General features: G+C 39.0%; 1 protein-coding gene and 1 pseudogene across 2 annotated transcripts in view; both read left to right on the top strand.

Moving 5' to 3' along the window:
- Positions 1 to 1,471: 1,471 nt before the first annotated feature.
- LOC122665161 lies at positions 1,472 to 2,261 on the top strand (annotated as a pseudogene).
- A 2,123-nt stretch (positions 2,262 to 4,384) lies between these two features.
- The window catches only part of LOC122664696 (calcium-dependent lipid-binding protein-like), a 32,545-nt gene continuing 17,053 nt past the window's right edge, over positions 4,385 to 19,876 (top strand). For both annotated transcript variants that reach the window (XM_043860642.1, XM_043860641.1), the window contains exons 1-6: positions 4,385 to 4,702; positions 5,540 to 5,641; positions 6,335 to 6,385; positions 7,004 to 7,124; positions 11,688 to 11,809; positions 12,322 to 12,420. In XM_043860642.1, coding sequence (XP_043716577.1) covers positions 4,598 to 4,702; positions 5,540 to 5,641; positions 6,335 to 6,385; positions 7,004 to 7,124; positions 11,688 to 11,809; positions 12,322 to 12,420 — 600 coding nt within the window. In that variant the 5' untranslated portion in view covers positions 4,385 to 4,597. The remainder of the gene's footprint in view (positions 4,703 to 5,539; positions 5,642 to 6,334; positions 6,386 to 7,003; positions 7,125 to 11,687; positions 11,810 to 12,321; positions 12,421 to 19,876) is intronic.

Below are 19,876 nucleotides of genomic sequence, written 5' to 3'. Positions count from 1 at the left end.
ATATATATTTGGCTTTGTTTGTTAATGACTTTCAAATGGTTGGAAATAATGCAATCAATGAAATTCCATGCAACAGCAAAACATGGTTCCAAAAGGTGTAGATACCCATTACAGAATCAGGTGGTTCTTTATTTGGGTAGTCAAGATTTTCTGAAATTTCATTGGAGAAGTTTTGTGATTGCTGATTCATTCTAGCTGGGACTTGAGAGCTGAACCATCGTCCTGTCTTCATTGCAACCACTGAATTCCTATGTCGTCTGGACTTTGTTTCAACTTTCAAGACCCAAAGACACAAAAGGAAGGTTTCGTGGTTCAGTAGATGGGTGGGTCAGATTTTTTTTAACCCAGGCCCAACCCGAGGTCACTCATCCCCACCTATAGTCAGTAAATGTGGATAGGACAAAGTAAAAGGGCAAAAAAAAGAGGCTGCCCGGCTGCATGGTGATTACACCCAGAAAGAGAAATAATCCCCCTCGCCCTCCATGAAATGACAATTTCCACCCCTATTGGTGGATGCCCCCGCATGGGCTCTCATTGGTGCCCGCATTGGTGTAAGGGCCACGTAGTCTGACAATAATTATCCTCTCAAAATTATTTATGAATATTCTATATGTATTACTTTTACTATTACCTACAAATCCAGGATTATTATTATTATTTTCCTCTTATTTGTGGGAGGTCTAAAATATATTCATTGTTCCGTGCACCTAGCTTAGCAAAATCATAGCCATAGGTGAAGGAATTGCCCTTGTGGCTTGAGGAAAACTTGATCGTTAGATGGAATAATATACGATTTGTGTTTAGGGCAAGAGTTCTCTGTGAGGAACCAATGAGAGCACGTAGGAAACATAATTAGGGGATATACACCTTTCATTGGGGGGTAGGGTGGTCATCCCTCTCCAACTATGTCTGAGAGTGGGTGGTACATGCCCCCCATAGGAAACTTTTTCTATGTGTTCAATACATACTTTATGAAATTATTGCGATAAAAGCAGCTATGCTTTATGTCATAGGTCAAGTATTTTAGTTATGGGAAGCAGTTTTCTGTCTGGGAGTCTGGTCTATGCCAACGCTCCCATGTGTCTATATCTCTCCTCGTCAAAACAAAAGGATAGAGGTGTTTTTTCATATGGAGAAGAGAGAGATATACTCATAGAGTGGGATCAAGAATTGCCCTAAATATACCAGTTTTGTGTAGTGTAGTGTAGGACCTAGCGTAGGAAAAAATACTTAATCGTCCACAACTCCACACGATTATGATGTGTGTATACAATAACAATTGCAGAAAACACATGACAAGTACCGTCGTAGGTTGATGATGCATAGGAAACGCGGCCTCTGAGTTTGTTTAAATAATTCTAGTGGATGTTGGTATCGATGCATTCATTATGTGGAAGCTACTTCCCCCATTCCCTTCCTTACCCAGTTCACTTCCGTTGCAGGATTGAAACCAGAAGGAGAAGACTCGGAAATGGAGGTTGCAGCCATTGCGAATCTGGGGGTCCTATCCTGTCTGATCACCGCAGCTGCAGCTACTACAACTCTGTACACAAACCACACAGTCGGAGGCGATGCTGGATGGTTCTTTAATTCCGCCACCAACACCCCTTCCGCCAACTACTCAAACTGGGCAGCAAATCATACCTTCAACCTCGGCGACTACCTCGGTAACTAATTCGCCAAACCCTCCACCCTCTCTCACTCTCTCAACTCTCTCAACTCTCAATTAATTATTCTCAAATTGTTGCTCATATCAGTATTCAAAACGAATGGGAATCAGACGGTGATACAGACATATAACGAAACGATCTACCTACCGAAGCTGTAACTTCCGAGATGCACCGGATGGCTATGCGTTTCAGTACATGGGAGGGAATACGACGGCAGAGTCGTTAACGGTGGCGGTGCCGTTGACTCAAAAGGGACCAAACTACTACTTCTCCGGCGCATACGAAGGTGTGCAGTGTCAGAAGGGGATGGCATTCGAGATCGAGGTAAAACATGGGCTGGGACTGCCTATATATTAGTCTCAACAACCAGGCCCCTCCACCGAGTCCGCCCCACGTGTCGCCTCTGTCACCGGATTCTCAGTCTCAGACTCAAACTCCATCTTCTTCAACTTCCACCCCATCAAACCAGCAAGAGGGGTTCTACAGTGTCAGCCTCTGCTTCAGACTTGCTAATTGGATCTCTATGTCTTGGCTTCTGCTCCTACTTATCGTCGCGTTTGCGCTCATCTAGGCTTTTTGACGTTGGTGGAAGGAGACGAGTCGAGTTTCGCTTCTGATGATCTACGATCGCGGTGGCATGGCCAGGGACGATTCTCAGCAGATTGTGTTTGTTTGATATTTTTTCATAAAATATTAATATCGTCACATGTGGATGTGATTTTACTTAACCTCACGTCCTGGAGATTATATGGGGTTCTCGTATCAGATGGCAAAAGTCCATACCCTCCCCTATGACGTTTAATCACCATAATCAATCTCACACCATTCATGGGTGTGGTCAATAGAAATGAAGGATGTAAAGGTATTATGGTAATATCATTTTATATGTTTTAATATAATCCTAGTTAGAGACAGCAGTTTGGATATTTCAAACTTGATATACATAGTGTAATGCTTTAAGTGATCAGTACTTAAACCCATTACCTTTAACAAAGGATTCTCTAGATTAAAGGCATTCTCATACAGAACTTGATTTGCCCTCCGCCTCCATAGTCTAGATTGTTTCTACCTAAATTTTGGAGAATGGATCATCTACACGTACCAACTGGTGAACGTACATCTCAAAGCCAATCACATTTTAATTTTGTTTTCATAAAAATCTCTCTTTCTCTTGTAAATGACAAAAATAGAACAAGTAGTTGACTCTCACATATACGTTCACTTATTGGTACGTACAGAGGAACCAAACTCAAATTTTGTACCAAGTTTTAGAGTTTAATTATTATCAAATATGTCGTGGATTGTCATGCATCCATATATATCGTTGTATATGCACAAAGAGTTTAAATTAAAAAAAAAAAAAAAACAAAAGACATGAAAATGACTCATTCAGATTACTTTTAAATAGTATAAATTTGATCACAGATCATGTTATATTATTTTCGTGTACAATATTAAATTAGGTATAAAGAATTATTTATTATTTTATAAATGTATCCAATGTTTAAAGTGTCTAACGCTTTAAAAACTTAAAACTACGTTTGTTGTATCCAAGCACAATCAATGTTAAATAGGTATTAACATATGATGATGAAATAACCTAAATGTCCCAAGTTTTTTATATATATCAAAATATTTATAAAAAAAATTTCAATTGATACGATATACTTCAACATCACATCATTATAATTTTTTTTAACCTTTGATTCTGATCATGACCGCTTAAATCATGACAAACATCCTAACACCATTTAATATAAGATTAGATCATCAATAACTTTAAATAGATTCTAATTGACATGACAGAATGTTTTAACAATTTTGAATATTTGATTTTGATTGTAATTGTTCAATCAATAGTTTAAATCATTACAATTACAATGACAATGACTATGATACAACATGATCTAAGATCAAACAATTATAAAAATGTAGAATATTTAAATGGGAAGAATACAAATCATCAATTCTATTTTGGTGATTTTAGATCTTTCCAATGGAGAATCAACCCTTGATTGCCATATCAAGGGAGATATGCTCTTAGAATTCGAATCTCTTGGAAAGCAAAGGGAGTCTTTACCTTCAATACTGTTTGGAGTTTGGACAGGTTATCTAGAGGCTAGATCAGGTTCAATCATTCTCGTATGTTAGCTGCCACACAGATGGAATCCAAGAGAGTGAAAAGATATATGATTTTGGGAAAAGAATTTTATGGTTAAAAGACACGTGGCCTTCCGTCCATGTGATTAGTTGGTCTTCCCTTGGGTGGGCCACCCTTAACCCACTCAAGTCTCATCAGGGATAGCTCGCTGTTGAACCACTTCAACAAGCCCCATCCGAATAACAAAAAAGGCTATAAATCCCAACCATCCGATTCCCAATCTCTCGCGTGGAAAGTCGGTAAAGACTCAAAAAGACTTTCCATCTTTGGATAAAGATCAACGGCTCCAACTTTAATAATGATGATATTAATTGGAGTGAAAAAGGGAAAACCGTAAAAAGGAGAAAACAAAGAAGATAAGAAGAAGAAGGAGGAGAAAGAAACGAAACGAAACGAAACGAACCGACATGTTATTTAATAAGTAGCAATTAAAGCGTTGAATTTGTCGGACTGGAAACAGACGTGAAATTTTACATTTTAATATATAAATTTGCTTCTCTTTAATCTTGTGGTCTGGAGGGAATGGAATGATATTTTGCAATAAGAACTGAAGAGGAGCGTGACTGGTTGGTTTATTTCTTTCTTCTTTCTCTCTTGATTTCTAACTTCTTTTTCTTCTTCTTCTTCTCCTCAATCTCTCACATTTCTCGTGAATTTGAAAGTGTGATAATGTGGTTTTGATCTTTGAGTGGGGGAGAGTATTTTCTACTTCTCTCTTCCGTCTTCGTTCATTCGATTCTTTTGCTTCGTTTAAGCACCAGAAAGGATGGGTTTGATTTCTGGAATTCTAATGGGGATCGTCGTCGGCATCGCTTTGATGGCTGGCTGGCGCCACATGATGAGGTATCGCAGCACCAAACGTGTCGCAAAGGTACCCTCTTTTTCAAATTCCTTATCAATTACATCGTCTCATGGACGAATTTCTACTAATTTCAAAGGTTTTAGAATTGCTTTTTCAGTTATTCGTTCAAATTAGTTAAAATTTCCATTTAGTTACACACGCATTGCTTGAATAGGAGATCGAATGCTCGGGATTCTCAGTATTTTGCTGTTTTGAGTCTTGTCTGTAATTGAATTGGGCAAGTCGGTTATGCTTCTACTACTCTGTTAAATGTATCTACTGAGTTTTTTTCTTTTATATGAACTGTATGGTGTGGCCCGGTAGGTCTTTCGTCCTATTGTTTATCTTTGGGCGACTGTCAGCTTTGTGTATTTCTCTGCTTCGATTCTTCTGCCACTCTTATTATTCTTAGTTTACCCGTCACTTTCATCAGATTCTATAATAAACTGTCTCGTCGCATTTATACTGTGTTTATTTTGGGGTTCTCAAATTTGTCTCCCTAATCCATCCATTTGTTTGATGCAAATTTTTGTACTCTTTGTTGTTTAGAAGCTTAGAGCTCTTGCCCCGTAGATGGTAGGTTTAAAGTCCTTTTCATGGAATGCGACCCATCCTAGTGTAACTGAAGCTTTCAACTTAATCTCATTGTTGTCTTCTCTTGATTGTTTGTCTATCCCGACTTCAAACCACTTCTTTGCTGGCAAAACTATATCCATGGGAATGGTTGATTAAACTGTTGCATGATGGTAGATAAATTCAAGCCCAGCAATCCCTTGATTGATTCTGAATCATTAGTGCAGCTATTATCAGTTTTGTATTTGCATGATTGTTGTAAAACATTGTTGATGCTTCTCCTCTCATCTACAGGCGGTTGATATAAAACTTCTTGGGTCCCTTAGCAGAGATGATCTGAAGAAAATTTGTGGCGACAATTATCCAGAATGGATATCTTTCCCTGTGTATGAACAGGTCGCTTTTCTATATAGTCTTTTCTCATCTTCTTAACATTTCTTCTCTACATAATTGTTTGTCTTTTATAAATATGTTAACTATTTGAACAATTGAAATTCAGTAAAGATACAAAGTAACAATTGGTCAATTATAACGTAACTTCTATGCACATATGGCATGTCTTTACACAATATATGCCCTAGAATTGCTTGTTATAGCTGCTTATTATTTTTTTTTAATGTGCTTCCCCCCCAATCCTCTTCTTGGTATACTGATGTTCAATATACATTTTCCGGTTTTGATACTTATCTGGTGTACCAGTGTTTCGATATACATATTTTCATCTTTTGAAGTTTCAACATTTCTCCACTTCATTATTTTCTTCAGGAAACTGCAGTAGTATCTCTTGTTTATAAAAGTGTCATCATGTCAAGACGTTGAAGATTTTTCAAACATTCAGTTGTAATTTTCTCCCATTACCAATAAGTAATTCCTATAACTTAAGTCACCCTAATCCAAGCTAGCGATGTTTGTGGGGGAACTCATTTTTTTGAATGCTTTAGTTTTGATTCATGAATTTATTAGTTAATGTTTCTTTCTGATGTATGAAGTGCTATTGCCTTGAAGTTATTTAAATCTCTTAATGATTGAGTATCATTTTTCATGTTTTTGTTGTAAGTGTGTAAATCCCAAATATGTTATTTGTTTCAGGTGAAATGGCTAAACAAGCAACTGAGCAAATTGTGGCCTTTTGTTGCTGATGTAAGCTTCTCTTCCCTTTTTGCTGGATTTTCATGAGATGCATCTTGTTAACCATTAACTGTCTATTGAAAGTTATGCTTACTGCTTGATTACATACAATGTCCACACTTTTCTTTGTTAAATTTGGTAGTCATTCTGCTGTTGGTATGTTGTTATTGAATTTGGAGTTGTTTGGAAAGGTTTTATGTTTAACTAAATTTTTATATCAGTGTTCCATCAACATTAACACCATATATAGGATTTCAGTATTCTGTATGTATTGGTAGAAGTATTGGTAAATAGTTTGTTTAGGAATTAGGATGGAATTTGTTATTATTTACAGCAGTTTGTATGGAATGAAATATTTTCAGACGGAAAAAACAAAAGGTTTGGATTATGAAGAATTTCTTTGGTCTTTTCGTTGTATTTTATCAAGATAAATCCTCTTTTGAAATTGATGGTTGGTTGTATTAAATTGGCAGTTTGAAACCATGTCTCTGTGGTATCCGAATTTTGAATAGATTGTGGAAGAATGTTGCATGCGTATTGTTTTTGCTGAAAGCCTATTATTTTTGTTTTAGCATTGCATCACTTTTCTATTTTAATTTGTTGATTCAAATTTGTCTATGTCCTTCCCAGGCAGCAACAATGGTCATAAGAGAATCTGTTGAACCACTACTGGAAGATTATCGACCTCCTGGAATTACATCATTGAAGTTCAGCAAACTCTCTCTTGGAAATGTAGCACCCAAGATTGAAGGTCTGAATTCACAACTAATTTTTAGTTGTGCTTTTGATCTCTGCCTTTTCAAATGGCTAATTTAACCCATCCTAGTCTACATTATGAATTTTGTTAGCTGTGATTGGTAATTGAGGAGCTTGGGGGGGGGGGGGGGGAGAAGACGATCATTTAACTGCTTATTTTGATTGGAATATACAGTTGCTTCATGTCTTGTTTCTAATTCTTAACATGTTAAGAGTTCTTAATTATACAAATTGTGTTACCACAATGGGTGGCATAGGTCATAAGCGTCAGAAATTTTAATATATATTGGAGGGAGATAATGGAAGACCAATAGGGACAAGATAATGTTTTGTTTAATTTAATAATCAAGAGAAAACTCTAAGGTCTATTTGCACTGCACAAACTCCATTAAGTAGTTTCCTTTTTTCTTTAATAAGCACTTCAATTATGCTTTAGTTACCTTGATGCAGTACCAAGTGTCCACATCTGAAGGAAGAAGAAGAAGAAGAAGAAGAAGAAGAAGAAGACATGAAAGTAGGCTTAGGTTGGGAGCCATTGATTAGGTTTGCATTGTTCGCATTTTCTATACTTGGTTTATTTTTTTGTTTTTAAATTGAACCGGTTCAAATTGGTTGCATCCAATTGGTTCAATCGGTTCAATTTAAGTGATTTAGTTAAGTGTCTTTTAATTTAAGTTAGTAGGGTCAATTAGGTCTTTTTACTTTAAGTTTTAAGTTATTTTAAGTCTAGCTACACCCTTCCACGATTTATGGAGGAGGTGTTTAGTTTGTAATAGGATTTGGCCTTTGGCCTATTATTACAAGTATTGAAATCGTGGGAGAGCCCCCACAGTTTTATGAGTTTAAAAAAATCGTTTGCTGCCTAGTCGCTGCTGCTACTGCTTTTTAGAGTGTTTTGCCTTGTGGTTCTATCAAGGAAAAAGGGGAGGTGGGTCTCCTGTGACTCCTTGCGCCATGACGGCCGGGAGGATCCCTATCCGAAGGTGGTTCTATCCTTCAACCCTGTTCAAGCTGCTGCCAGTGGAGTTCTGCTGCAATTTGATCAGTATCTTCTTCTCCTAATCCTCTAATTCCCCCCCCCCCCCCAATCGATCCCTCTTTTATTTTGTTTGAATTCCATTAAACCTAATTCCATTAAACCCTAGATCTTGCTGCCCAGCCATATTTGACCATCAGAATTATTTCAAATGCAAACCACAGCCTTCATACTACAGCCCCTCCACTCGATCTAACTTGCAGCCCCATTCTCCCACTCCAACCCTAATTGACATTGTCTTTGTAAAACCCAAAAAATACTAAACCTGTCCAGACCTAACTAGCCATCCAATTCAGCCCAAATTACAGTCGAATCTCCATCTCCCTGCCAGTGATACTTGACCAGAACCCCAGCCCTAAAATCCCATTAAAAACCCTAGTTTCAGCCTAAATTCTAAAACCCAAAACGCGAAACCCTAACCCTAATTTCTGAAATTTCAAATCTTCATCTAAACCTAATCATACTTAGTTCATTAGACTCCTAGAAACCTTCCTATTATTATCATATAAGAGTTACTCTAACCATAACCCTAGAATTACCCTACTTTACATCAAGTCTGCTCCATCGAGTTAGCCATTCAGCAGGTCATGTTTACATTGTAGACAAAAATGCACTATTTCAGCGAAATTTCGGCTATTTGTCCCCAAAATGGCCAACCGAAACTCAAGGCAAAAAATGTACTGTTTCGGTGAAATTTGCCAATTTTGGTGCATTTCAGTTTGGCCAAAATGGCCTACCGAAACGAGTTTTAGAACTATGCGGAAAATCTGATTTTGTACAGAAGGTTTGGTATGGAGGTTAGGTGTACCTATGGTTCGCGTTCCGCTTTGTTGGTGTAGATGTTGTTGCAAGTTCGTGCAGATCAACAGTGATCAGGTTCGTTGAGGTTTATAGCAGGCACAGAGGGCATATAAATCAGATAAATTGGATGATAGTGAAGGGTTCAAATTCCTCCATATAACGCTTCAATGGTCGTAATGACTTCACATTGTGGCAAGCTCTCAGGAAGAAATAAAAAATCTGGAGAAGGTGAAGGAAGATGAGTGGCAAGAGATGGGGGATCTAGCAAACAACACAATCTAGTTGTATCTTGCGGATAACACTCTTCGTGAGATCATCGGGTTGGCAGATCCAGAGGAAGTCTGAGCAAGTACAAGTCTTAGTCATTGACAAATCAATTGTTTTGAAGAAACAGTTATCTGGCTTTCGATTGTCAGAGGGAGCAAAATTTGAGGTACACTTGAATGAGTTCAACAGGATATTGAGGGAATTGTCGACTCTAGAAGTTAAGATTGAAGAGGACAAGATACTTTTCCTGTTGGCTTCACTACCTTCTTCATTTGATCACATTGTGACTACGATACTGTTTTAGTAAGGATACTCTCGAACTTGACGAGGTTATTGTTGTTTTGTTGATGAATGAGACACGACGGAAAAATAGCGTGAGGGGGTGTCAAAGGAGTGTAGTGCTTTTGGTTACAATTGGTGGTTAGGGTAGAGGCAGATTGAATGAGAGATAGGAGGACTTTGGCAAGTACAAGAGTCGCTCCAAATCGAAAGGTCCCAAAATGACTTATTATTGTGAGGAGGAAGGTTACTTAAAGAGGAATCGTCCAGGTATAAGAGGGTAAAAGAGAGAATGAGGAGGAAAATGGAGATAAATCATCAAATGCTGTTGTTGTGGAAGGGTCCTGGAGTGATGGATATATTCTTCTCACTACTTCATTTGGTACAAAAACTTTAGATTGAATTTTAGATATGGTAGTTCATTTTATATGTGTTCTTAGGGATCAGTTTGCTACATATCATATATGTGATAGTGGTACTGTAAAACTGACAGATATTGCGGAAAGAAAGATTGTTGGGATCAGACTGTACAAATTCACATGCTTGATGGGATTGTGCAAACTTTGCTTGTTATGGTGAGAAATCTGCCGAATCTAAGGAAGAATCTGATTTCACTGGGAACACAAGATTCGATAGGGTTTCAGATGCTCATCTAAAGGTAGAGTTATCAAGGTTTCTGGAGGATCCATGGTTGTGTGATGCATCATGCAAGGACAGATGATTGGGAATCCATTCAGACTTGCAGGGAGTGTTGAAACAGGTGGAGCTACCGTTGGAACTTAGGCAATAGGGTATAGGTGGACGACAGAGATGACAGATGGTTTAGGTGATGAATAAGTGCAAGTCTGGAAAGAAGCGGGTATCTTTTGCTTCGGATGTGGGGAGTGGTAGTGATCTATTGGAGTAAGTTGTAGCGGTAGGAGAGGTGAGCCACATCACATCGTGTGATAGTGAGCTATATGGGACAACTTGGGTGGGGGTGTGGATCATGCCTGTTGGGTATGGTAGACAGACAGAGACAATGGCGGAGTTTGTAGAACGACAGCAACACCGGTCTCCTTCAAGGTGGCTTGTGGAATCCAAGCCAAGGTAGAGATTTTTGGGGTTGGGTGTGTATTCTATTCTCTCGCTTCACATTTATTGGGTCTGTATTTGTAATTGGTTAGGGTTTTGGGTCCATTTCATGTGCGAGGGTAATTGTAATTGTGTGGGGATGAGGGTTTTTAGGATTTCCTATATATTATCTATGTGTTGGGAAAACCCTAGACACAAGCAACAGAGATCACATTGTGAGGTGGAAAGTGGTGTAGAAAGTTTTTGTGGCTTGGTGAAAATTTCTGGTTCTCTCGGGTGGATATTGGCATTCATGCTGAACCACGTTAAATTCCTCATGTTGTGTGTGATTGTTTGCTTGGTTTCTTCTTCGTAGTTGCACATTTGTTCCCAAAACCTCCCTCATGGGAGGAGTATGTACTTGAAGCCAATTATAAGATACGATATGTTATTGTTCAATGATGCAATATTTCAGCATTGAAGAACTGAATTTGAGAGATGGAAGGAATGAATAGCTGTGTTTAAGGGAGGTTTGGTTGGGAGTGATCCTAAACTCCTTGCATAGGGCTGATGTAGGATTCTCTGGGCTTTGATATGGTGCTGTCAATGGAAGTGTTCAATCATAATGCTCCCTTTAGTATTTTTGGCCAGAAACAAGAGTGAGAGGGTGGAATTAGTTAATTGGGAATTTAAGGAAGATTAAAATTTCTCTTTCTTTCCTTTTTGGCAAGGATTTAAGACTTGGTATTGCATATCAAGCTCAACTGACCACAATACAGATGGGTGATATAGACCAATTCAATCTGAATTTTGGGCAATACACTGTGTTATTGGTATGTTAGGTGGATTGGTGTTGGCAATCCTGATATGGATCAGCTAATACACCCAATCTGATTCTGATACTCGAAACCATGCTTTCTAGTGAGGGTTTGGGAGTTGAATGAAAGCTCCTTCGGACTTTCTTTAATCATCATGTGGCTTGGAAACCGTACAAGCATGACTTGTCTTGATCATTTTGGTTGCTAGCAGTGTGCATCTACTACCCTGAATTTTGCCAATTACCTTTTAAACTGTTCACCTTTGACACAGATGTTACACTAAATATTGAATTAATTTATGCAGGAATTCGTGTTCAGAGTCTTAAGAAAGGTCAGATCACAATGGATATTGACTTTCGCTGGGGTGGTGATCCTAGCATCGTTCTTGCTGTTGAAGCAGCACTTGTTGCTTCTTTACCCATTCAGGTTGGTAAATCAAATATTCAAATGTTGTGAAGTGCTTAGATACTTGGAAGGATGGGAACATGTGTTTTTTTAGGGGTAGCAGATGGGAACAGGTAGGATTCAGTATGGATTTGTGTCATTCCATCTCTGTGATTGAAGTTAACCTGATGAAGAAAGATGAATAGAATAGATGTTATAATGAATTTCATTGTTTACTGTAATCAAATGCCGATATGTGTTTGCCATCAAAGACCAAACCCTATCGGAACCCTATTTAAGTAATTCCAAGACCCCCCCTCCGCAATAGGGTGTGAGGTGATGGTAACCCATTTAACCAATGCCATTGTAATGCTCAGGTATCCATTATAGTGTTTACATCTTCCATATATGCATAGAAGTGCCCTTTTTGGTGAATATTGGCAAGTGGCTACTAGGTTGTGCATATGCATGAATTAAATCAATTTCCTATCTTTTGTTATTCTTGTATTGGTGTCCTGCTTTCTTGACTATTATGTTTGTGCTACTGGCTGCAGTTGAAGGATCTTCAAGTTTTCACTGTTGTGCGTGTTATCTTTCAACTAGCTGAAGAGATCCCTTGCATTTCTGCTGTGGTAGTTGCTCTCCTTGCTGAGGTATGTCTATTTAAGGGAATTATAGTCATTTAGAATTTGTTCTAAATACATACAGCTTGACTGTTCAGATGTAACATGGGTATGAAGTCTTGGACTCAGAAGCCCTTTTTTTTTATTATGACTGATGCTTATGTTTCTTTTTGTGATTTGTATGAGAGAGAATAAATTTCCCTGAATCAAAATATAACAGATACAGGATGGAAACGAAATGTGTTCTCCTAAATATTTTCTGTAGCAATGAGTAGCCATATGACTCAACTCTCTAAGCCTCATGCAGGTTACTTGGGGTTGGGTTCACAGATCTTTTTCTTCCCTCCCATAATGTTTAGGTTAAACAGAAAATTGTCAAGATCCATGCTAAAGGGCCCGACTAATGTTTTTTGAGTGCTGGTTGGCTACCTGACCCTCCAACCCTCCTCCTTTGTTTGGGCTTTGGATCAGCTCTGCTGAAGCTCCAGTGAAGCTATTTGGAAGTGCTGTTGTAGTTTCACAATGAGAAGCCAATTGTTTTCAGTATCTTTCCTTGAATTGTGGCAAGATAACTGTCCAATCAATGAGAACACTAGCAGCTTTGAAGAATTTCCCGTTTCTCCCCTTCCAAATGGTAAATAACAGCCCATAAAATTCTACAGTTCACACTAAAGGGCCCACTAAAAAGAAAGAACACATCTGAAAAATTCTGTGGAGGGACACCACCTGTACTAAAAGAAGCCTAAAAGATTCTCTAAATTGCATAGGGAATTCGACACTGTTGGAAGATGTTTGATATTTTCTCCTGATTTTTGAATGTAATGCATCTGTGTGGCAAGTGCATCTTGTCATGAACCAAATTATCCTAGAACTTTTTCCAAGTGCCAACAAATAAAAGCTGACATTTGTGGTTTTATAGGTTTGGTCCAAATGCCCAAGATTAGAGTTTACAATGTGCGGATTGTTATCTGCCTTTATAAATCAGCTTGATTACTTCAACCTAGCAAAAAAAATGTGTCGTGATTATGATCAGGGTAGTAGTGTCCTTTTCATTTTGTATTGTCCTTGTATTCATGATTCTGTTCTGTATTCATGATTCTGTTCTATGTACCTGTCAGGGTAAAAATGCAGTAGTTATATAATTAAATAGCCAAAGATGTTCTGAAACCCAGCCCATCCAGCAATCTGTTGAGGAGGCCAAGCCATGGCTCACTAGTTCAATGAGTCAGGCTGGGCTGAATAAAATTTTCTATTTGTTTACTTGTATCTATATATAGAGAGCCGATGATGCAGATAGGAGAGGAAGAGGAGGTTTAATGTGGTCTGGTCTGGTTCAATACTGAACCAATCTTTTACCCAACTTCAGTGGTCATGTACGGGGATTTTGAAATTCCTAATTTCCGGCTTGTGTGGGCCCAAGCTGGACTTGCAGAGGAGTTCCAATTTATTCTCTCCAGTAGAGCTGGCATTTCAGGTTTCTTATATTATAGGAAAATAACTCTTCAGTCCACAAACAGTCTTGTTGTGAAAGTCTTCTAGTGGGGCCCAGTTAAATAAAGATTTGATGGTTGCAGGAATCTTATCAAGGCAACATTTTATGTGTTTATTTTCGTCAATGAGAGCTGGTGTGTGGAGATATTTATTTCTTTGAAGATAATATCTTGCGGGGGCCATTGGGAGAAGGTTTAGGATCTGCAGTTTCTATTCCTAAAAACTAGGAATCTGGCCAGCAAGGCAAGACGTGGAAGAGGTCTCTTTTAGATTTTTTTTTAAAAAAATAATATTTTATTCCTTATTTAATCAGAATTGGATTAATCTTATAAAACCCTTTCTTGCATAGAGCTTATTTCTGTCATAGATTAGGAAACTTCCTCTTATCTTACGGTGGGACCGTGGGAGCAAAGAATGCTATCTTTGATTTTATTTTACTTTCTATCTTTTCTTTTATCCCAGGAAGATTAACGATAGAAGCTATTTATTTACTTAGGAGACTCATGGACAGATTTCAAGAGTGTAAGGACTCCATCTGGTCTTTATTGACATAGAAAAAAGCTTATGACAAAGTACCTAGAGAGTTAATTTGGCATGTATTAGACAAGAGAAGTGTTTCAAGTAAATATGTAGGCATAGTTAAAGATATGTATAATGGTGTGGTGACTAGCATAAGGACCCTGGTAGGTCAGGGTAGTGAATTCTCAAATCTCAATCACAATTGGGTTACATCAAGGATCAGCTTTAAGCCCTTGCTTGTTTGCGCTAATCATACATTAATTGTTTGGAGACATTCAAGATCAGATTCATTGGTGTATTTTTTTTGCTGTTGATAATGTTTTGGTGGATGAAACAAAAGCAGCGATAAACTTCAAGTTGGAATTATAGAGATCAACTTTGGAATCAACGGGTTTTAAGACAAGTAGAACAAAATCAGAGTATATGGTGTGTAACTTTAGTAACAACAAGACGTATAATGCGGTGGTGAAATTTGTTAAGAGGGAGATACCACAAAGTGATTATTTTAGGTATTTGGGCTCAATCATATCATAAATAAAAAAAGGAGAAATAAAGGATGATGTTACACATAGAATTCAAATAGGATGATGAAGTGGTGAGGTGCGTCAGGAGTGTTGTGTGATCGACGTATTCCTTTAAAGCTTAAAAGGAAAATTTTATAGGACAGTCATATGACTGGCAGTCATAGAACTAAAACTCGCTAGATCTCGATGTAAATCTCGCTTTTTCAAGACCTCGAGACGAGATGGAGGTCAAGATGATATTTTACCCCAACTCGAGCGAGATCTCGACCCAAACTCCTTTATATGAGTGCCAGATCTCAACCGAGAGGCGAGATCTCGGTGGTTTTGGTCATCTCAGTGGGAAATCTTGGTATACAGAGTACAAACACCTATCTATGCAAACCTTGGTATACAGACACTTATTCTTACCTAATACCATTTAAGTAAATGTTTTGTATTTCATTTACTTAAGATATTATTCATAAATAAGCAATACCCCCTATTTGAATCCAATAAAAATATTTAAAAAATGAAATTCCAAAAGAATAAAAAATCAACCCTCTAGTTTAAGAACAAAAATTGGATTTTTGTGATGGGTGCAATTTTCAACTTTCTAATGCTGGGGTTTTTTCCAAATCTAAAAATTCCATAAATTTTAATATGTTAAAACATTGCTAAAAACCAAAAGTAGGGTAAAATATTTATTTGTTTTGATGTCCAAAAAAATATTTTCATTTAGAGCGATTTTGATAGCATTTGCACACACCAAATTAATTTGACCGGTACATAACTCCTTCAATATAAATCAGATTTAAGCAATCTTGGACTTGTTGGAAAGCTTTCAAAACAAAGCTTTCCAACAAATATCATTTAAGTAAATGAAATACAAATGCAAAAACATTTACTTAAATGATATTAGGTATAAATAAGTGTCCGTCCTGGTTTCGCATAAAGTGAAACTCCTATTTGGACTTTGTTTTTGCAAAGTTTGATAGTGTCATTGTGTTTAAATGTCCTAAAATAGGCTGAGTTCTAAGTTTCAGCCCCAAAATAGGTCTAAAACCCAACGAAACCAGCCATCGAGTTGGGAAAAAAAAAAAAACCCTAACTCGTCGAGATCTTGACCCAACTCGCTATTTGGCCAGCTCGAAACTTGTACTCGAGACGAGTTTTAGTTCCTTGCTGGCAATGATATATGGAGCTAAATGTTGGGTAGTAAAGAAACATCATATAGATAAACTTAGTATAGCCAAGATGAGGATGCTGAGATGAATGTGTGGGAAAACTAGAAAGGATAAAATAAGGAATGAACAAATCAGAGATGATTTAAGAGTAGCTCCGATACATGATATACTACAAGAAGGTTTTGAGGTGGCACGAGCATGTGTAACAGAGGTCTTTAGATGCTCCAGTATGGAGGAGTGATTTGATTCAGATTGAAGGAGCTAAAAGAGCCAGGGGTAGACCTAAAAAGACTCTAGGAGAAGTGGTGAGGAAAGACATGCATAGTTTAGGCCTTGTTACAAGTATGGCTTTGAATAGAGCTGATTGGAGGGTAAGGATCCATGTAGCTGGCCCCATTTAGTTGGGATAAGCTGTGTTGGGTTGAGTTTAAGACAAGTCTATATAAATGTAAGGCTGTTAGCAGCCCAGACATGATAGAATGAAACTGAGTTTTGGTTTAAGCCTTGTTGGTGTCTTGGTGATTCTAATCAGAACCTAATATGGTAATTCAGTAGGTTTGGTTTGATGGCGCTTCCATTTCTGCAGGCTTTGGGTGGTGAATCCTAGGTAATATTCCTTTTATTTCTTCTTTCATATGTAAAAGGGGGAAAAAAGTATGTTAGAGATTTCTGTTCTTAATACTAATCTGTCCCTCTATGCGATCCTGTTGCGATTGATCTCTCACTGGTTTTACTGGTTCGGGATTGATTCTATTGGCCGATATAAGAGGCTCAAGTTGTAGCATAGTGATAAAGTATGTATTAGGTGAAAATTTGAAAATTATGGGGATCGAGTTGCACTAATAGCATACTGTTTTATTCTTTTAGCTTTTATCTAGAACCATGGAAAGAAAACTCAGTCGAAACCTGTCGAAACCATCGAGATATCTTGATTTCGCAGGTTTTCGAGACGAGATGGAGGGGTATTTTGAAACCTACATGGTTTCGACAGTTTCGACCATGTTTCGGTCGAGACATGGTTGAACCACCTTGAACCAGGCCTATATAATACCTCATCTCGGTCGAAACATGGTTGAACCACCTTAAACCTCTCCAACTCGGTAGTTTCGACAGAAACCCCTCCAACCAAGTAATGTAGTCCTAGAATAGGTGATAATCCTACTAGGAGCCAATTGGAATCAAGCTTTGGTCAAGCCTGCTGTTTAGGGCTGATTAGGGGCTGTTTTAGGGCAAAATTAGGGTTTAGGATGGGAATTTGGGAATGGGGTTTATAGGGTTTTAATCTGCAGGTTTAGAGGGTCATTATGGTATAAAAATATCTGGATTTGGTTAGGTTTCAAAATTCTGCAGATTTAGGGTTAGGGTTCCGGGTTTTTAAAATTAGGATAATAGCCAAAACTGGGGTTTACAGTAGGATTCAGGGGGAGGGCTTAAGGTCGAGTGTTAGAGGGACTAGGGGGAAGGTTCGGCTGCAGCAGGGAGGTTTTCTGATGGCTGAATATGTCCCAGCAGAAAATTAGGGTTTTTTTAGGGTTTAAAGGATAAGAGGGATTTTAGGGTTTGGCTGGACAGAATGGGCAGCAAGTCTGGTCGAGTGGGGGAGATGGTATGGGAAGGCTGTGCTCTGATTTTGGTGTAAAACAGAGGTAGGATGATGGCTGGATAATGCCTAGATGATCTAGGGTTTTGGAAATTCAAATAGAAAAACAAGAGGGATCGAATGGGGGAGGGAAGGAAACTAAAAACAGAAATTTAACTAAGTATGGAAAAATAGAAATCCTAGCCTACGGCTCCCTATTTAAACCCTAAGTTTAGGGTTTCTTCTTCTTCTTCTTCCTTCTTGGAGCTGCATCTCCAAGGTTTCCCCATGAATGGGAAAAAGTACCAGGTTTGGACCTGGTTTCGGTTGGTTTCGACCAAATCTCGGTTTCAGCTAGGTCGAAACCCAAGTTCTTGATCCTTGTCTAGAACGTGTAGAAGCACCAGCTATTGCCTGTATGGTGATCAACCACCTGTCAAATGTTTTAGTTATTTGGATCAAATGTTTAATTAACTATGGCAGTGAGTTTGTGTGAACATTGGTCATGCTGTTGATGAACCCTTTTTAGGGACTGGGTGACTGAGTTCAGAACACCGATGACCAATATAATGACATCCTAGCAACAAGGACTGTGCTAACTTCCCAAATCGTCCTTTGTTGTGGAAACAAATCAGTGAAGAAATACATTGTTGAGGATAAGGGTTATGTACCTATCTAGATTCAATGTATGTAGGGTTGATTGTATTGTGACTAAGCATACCATATTTGTAATTTTTATTCATCTTATAAATAACAAGGCCTTTGTTACTAAGAACAAGGCAATCTATTCTCCCAAATCTTCTCAACTTGGTATCAAAGCCCAATCCTCTCTTTGGGTATTTTTTTCTTTTCGCTGAAGAAGTTCTTCTCTGTCGTTGCAGCTGCCAAGGCTTTGGCCTCCCATGGTAAGCATGGTAGACAAAACATGCTTCCCTTGTATGTCGCACCATGCTGACCACCACTGACGCCTCTCCTAACCGATGACCGTCGTCGCCACTCCACTCACCGCCTAAAGGTCACTTGACCCTGCTGATCTAAATCGGCCCCTTTTTTTTTTATCGCCGCCAGGCTTCCCTGGCCCTCGCGCTGCCCTGCTGGGCCTTCTTGGCCCCTCGCGCTGCCCTGCCAGGCTTCTCTGGCCCCTTGCACTACTGCATGCCTCCCGGCCCTTCGTCTTGCCCTGCTAGCCTCCCTAGCCCCTCGTGCTGCCCCCACCGGTCTCCCTGGCCGTTCGTGCTGACCTGCCGGACCTCCATGGCCCCTTGCTAGGCATCCGTCTCTGCCAGGCCCCCTGGTAGGCCACTGTCAGCTTCTCTACACCTCTGCCGGCCCCTTTACACCACTGCTGGCCCCTTGTAGGCTCCTTTGTGCCTCTTGCAACTATCACAACGTCCTCACCATGCTTGCTACTGCTTTACTAGTTCTTTATTCTGCTTGTTAGTATGCCATAATCTTCCCATGTGAAGGTATTTCACATTCATTTATTGTGTTTATTTCCTCCATAGTTATCAAGGCGGCAAGGCAACCATGGTGTTGGAGAGGGTCTAAAATCAAGGCTACACCAACAAGGCTGCAAGGAGTCCAAGGAGCCTGGACGCCTAGGCGTCGCCTTGATAACTATGATTTTCTTGGTGCTATAGTGGAGAGTACTAGTTCATCATTGGGTGGATCTGGAGGTAATTGGTACCTCTCATCATCACCCTACTCTTCAGCTAGGACCCTCCAAGTTGAATGTGACTAATTATCTTGCCTGGTCACGTGCCTATGTCCTTACTATTTGAGGCAACCATTTTTTGAACTATATCACCAGTGATACCCCTATGCCTACCGAGACTTTTGCTAAGGACACATCGCTGGCTAATGATGCCCTTGTGATGTTATTCTTGTTGAACTGTATGGAGCCTGCCATCAGTCCTAGCTTTGTTCTCTTGAACACTGCCAAAGAATTGTGGGATGTAGTCGAGCATATCTATGCCTAGACAAGCAATTATGCACAGATCTATGAGCTCCGCCGTCTGTTTCTTGAAACCACTCAGAAAGAGCTTTCTGTTTCTTCCTATTACTCTGCCCTCAGCAGTTTGTGGCAGCGGTTGGACTTTTATCACCCAGTTCCCATGGTTTGCACCTCTGATGCTGAGACTTTCCAAAAGGAGCGTGAAATGGAACGAGTATATGACTTGCTGACTGGCCTCAACTCAGAATACGATCAG

Source organism: Telopea speciosissima, chromosome 6, assembly GCF_018873765.1.
Source record: "Telopea speciosissima isolate NSW1024214 ecotype Mountain lineage chromosome 6, Tspe_v1, whole genome shotgun sequence".
NCBI lineage: Eukaryota > Viridiplantae > Streptophyta > Magnoliopsida > Proteales > Proteaceae > Telopea > Telopea speciosissima.
The sequence above is the reverse complement of the archived record's forward strand: the minus strand, read 5'-3'. Positions and strand labels throughout refer to the sequence as shown.